Source organism: Lycium barbarum, chromosome 10 (assembly GCF_019175385.1).
Source record: "Lycium barbarum isolate Lr01 chromosome 10, ASM1917538v2, whole genome shotgun sequence".
NCBI lineage: Eukaryota > Viridiplantae > Streptophyta > Magnoliopsida > Solanales > Solanaceae > Lycium > Lycium barbarum.
Genome location: NC_083346.1, coordinates 13,470,617 through 13,473,772, shown reverse-complemented (window position 1 = coordinate 13,473,772; position 3,156 = coordinate 13,470,617). Strand labels below are relative to the sequence as shown.

The following is a 3,156-nucleotide window of genomic DNA, read 5'->3' as shown; positions in this document are numbered from 1 at the left end:
AAACAAAACTGACGAAGATCAATGTTAACATTAGAATTTTGCAAAAGTTCCATTTTGTAGGACTTACTATATTTGTACATTTAAAGTAACTTAAAGTGTGTAGTACTTTAAGGACTTACTCTATTTGTATATTAAGGACTTACTATATTTGTACATTTGTGGAAATACTTACTAAATCTGTACTGGAACGTGGCAGCTTCACAGTGGACTAGTTGAGGTGCACATAAACTGATCCGAATGCATAATCGTCATAAAAAAAATTTAACAAAAATGAAAAGAGATCCCTATCTTCTTGAATTTGCTGATGAGGAGCAATGGACTCAAATTTTCCTGGTTGCAAAGGCAACAGATTCAACAATAGGTTCAGTGGTTCAGCAAAATTGATGTTCGAGTCGAATTCTATATATGCAGAAAATAAGTATAAATAGAGGGTAATCTATTTTTCAAAATTCACTTTTATAACAGTTTTGACTCACAACACTTAAATTCTGGATGCGTCACTGACCTCAACCGAAGGAGATGGGAGTGGAGAATTTCTACAAATAGGGCAAGTGGGATGAAGCCTAAGCCAAGTGTCAATACACATGAGATGAAAAAGATGGCCACAATGAGGCAATAGCCTAAGCATATCATTGTCTTTATAATCAGCCAAGCAAATAGTACATCCAGAAGAAGATGCATACTCCCCTCTGTTAGCCTTGACTTGTGCATATAGTAACTTTGGATAGCCCCTCAAAGTGGCTTCATCAAGACCTTGTTGAATAAAAATCAGTCCACTTTCAGTTGTTGTTGTGGTAGTGGTGGTTGGATTATTTCGAGATCGCATTCGGATGCATAAGTAAGAAGCATAGGTTATGACTATGAGGATTATAAGGATTCCAAGAGAAAATATAAAACCATAGCCATAGTAATTTATTTTTTCTTCAACTAATTGATCTTCTGGACCACCTAATTCACTCACTTCTCCACCTTCCATTATTGTGATTTTCATATTTGCTTGAAAAAACTTTCTATTTGCTTAATGAATTATGGAGAAGTGATGGAGTTTTTGAACTTTTGGATGGTATGGAAGATGAGTCTGAGGGAAAAGGGAAGATACGTTTACTAGTTGTGGGAACTAAATTTTTATATGTATGAATAAAGAGCTTTTGATGTCATGAAGGATTAAAAAAAAAAAAGCAACTTAAAAGGGATTGGTCAGGAAGAGGCTTTCTTTTTTCCTTTTTAATTTTGTTTTTCTCTATCTTTATTTATTTGAAGCGTGGAATTTGGTTTTGGTGGGCGGAAGGGGGGGGGGGGGGGGGGGGGGGGAGGGGGACGGACGGACTGAGCTAGTTGATCACATTACTCGTATCTTTCTTCCCAAGATTGTGACATGGCTAGTTGGTGCCACTACTAAAAAAATATTATTTCAGCGTTTTCACATGAAAAACTTAGAAAATTCTCATTATGTGTTTTTTCAGCGACCTGGTTCAGGGGATGAGGTGAAAAAATCATATTTTATAACACAAATTTTTCATTGAATGTCGGTGGAGAAAACCTCTGTTTTTAGTAGTGTACCCTTTGATAAATTTTGACTAGTTTGTTTTTTTTTTTCTTCAATTTTTTCATCATATCTTAATACAACAGATATTGATTTGAAAATTTGCCCTGCCTTCTCATTCCTAGAAAAACAAAATTTATATACATAAGTTTAATCTCCTACTCCTGAAATCTCTCCTAAGAATATTCTCAGAATATAGCATATCCCTATAAGATCTCCTAGAATATCATATCTCTTACAAATATAGATACATAAAATAAGGTTACTATATTTACACAGATCTTGCTTAATACCCCCCCCCCCCCCCCTCAAGTTGGGGCATGAAGATTTTGAATGCCCAACTTGCAAAGAAGGTAGTCAAACTGATGCTTTCCTAATGCCTTTGTAAAAATATCAGCGACCTGCACATTAGAGGAAACATATGCTGGATGAATGTTGCCCTTCATTATCTCGTCTCGGAGAAAATGACAATCTATTTCTATATGTTTCGTTCTTTCATACAATACTGGATTCTTTGCTATGTGTAGCGCTGACTGACTATCACAATATAGTCTTATTGGAGCAGGATGTGGCACCCCTAGACTGAACAAAATTCCCTTCAGCCACTTCAATTCACAAGTTGTGGTGGCCATCGATCTATATTCAGCTTCCGCGGATGACCTGGACACTGTCTGTTGCTTTTTAGTCTTCCATGATATTGGTGAATCGCCTAAGAGCACAAACCACCTAGTGAGAGATCAGCGTGTTAAAGGGCAACCTGCCCAATTTGAATCACACCATCCATATAGCTTCAAATCACATGCACTACGCAATAGAATACCTTGTCCAAGTTTTCCTTTCAAAAATCGAACGACCCGTAGTGCAGCTTCCCAGTGTTCTTCTTGTGGACAATGCATAAATTGGGATAGTACATGTACACAATAGGACAACTCTGGTCTAGTGAAGCACAAATATATGAGACGACCTACCAGTCGCCGATACCTTTCTGGATTAGCAAGTGGACGTCCTTCAGCTAATGTTAGCTTGTGGTTTGATTCCATAGGAACATTTGCAGGTTTGGCTCCTAGTAGTCCAACTTCTGAAATAATATCCAAAGCATACTTACGTTGACATAGGAAAATGCCTTCTGGATTCCTAGCAACTTCGACACCCAAAAAATATTTCAAAGCGCCTAAATCTTTCATGTGAAAGCAATCACTCAAATAGCTTTTGAATTTTTGGATGGCGCCATGATTATTTCCAGAAATTATCAAGTCGTCCACATAGACAAGCACATTAAGTTGAACATCATTCTTCTGTAAAGTAAATAATGAATAGTCAGAGTATGATTGCGTGAAACCATACTCCTTCAAGGAAGTTGATAACTTCGCGAACCAACATCTTGGGGCTTGCTTCAATCCATATAGTGATTTTCACAGTCTACACACCATATTAGAATGTTGTACTTTGAAGCCTGGAGGCATTTTCATGTACACTTCTTCTTGGAGATCTCCATGTAGAAAGGCATTATGCACATCCATTTGATGCAACTCCCACTGCTTTGCTGCAGCTACAGCTAAAAATGTCCGCACTGTAACCATTTTGGCAACTGGAGCAAATGTTTCGTTATAGTT

The 3,156-nt window shown here is 37.4% G+C and overlaps 1 protein-coding gene across 1 annotated transcript; it reads right to left on the bottom strand.

Annotated features, from left to right (window-relative positions):
• On the bottom strand, window positions 1–1,143 carry LOC132614976 (RING-H2 finger protein ATL70-like). Its single transcript, XM_060329533.1, has 2 exons — window positions 506–1,143; window positions 1–330 (listed from the first exon to the last, which is right to left on the bottom strand). Exons 1-2 carry the CDS (start codon window positions 989–991, stop codon window positions 262–264), a joined length of 555 nt encoding a protein of 184 aa, XP_060185516.1. The 5' UTR covers window positions 992–1,143; the 3' UTR covers window positions 1–261.
• Between the last annotated feature and the right edge of the window lie 2,013 nt (window positions 1,144–3,156).

Coding starts and splice junctions, on each gene's coding strand:
- LOC132614976 (XM_060329533.1), bottom strand. CDS start 991: ATGAAAATCACAATAATGGAAGGTGGAGAAGTGAGTGAATTAGGTGGT. Junction 331..505: donor TCCCATCTCCTTCGGTTGAG/GTCAGTGACGCA, acceptor CTTTGCAACCAG/GAAAATTTGAGTCCATTGCT.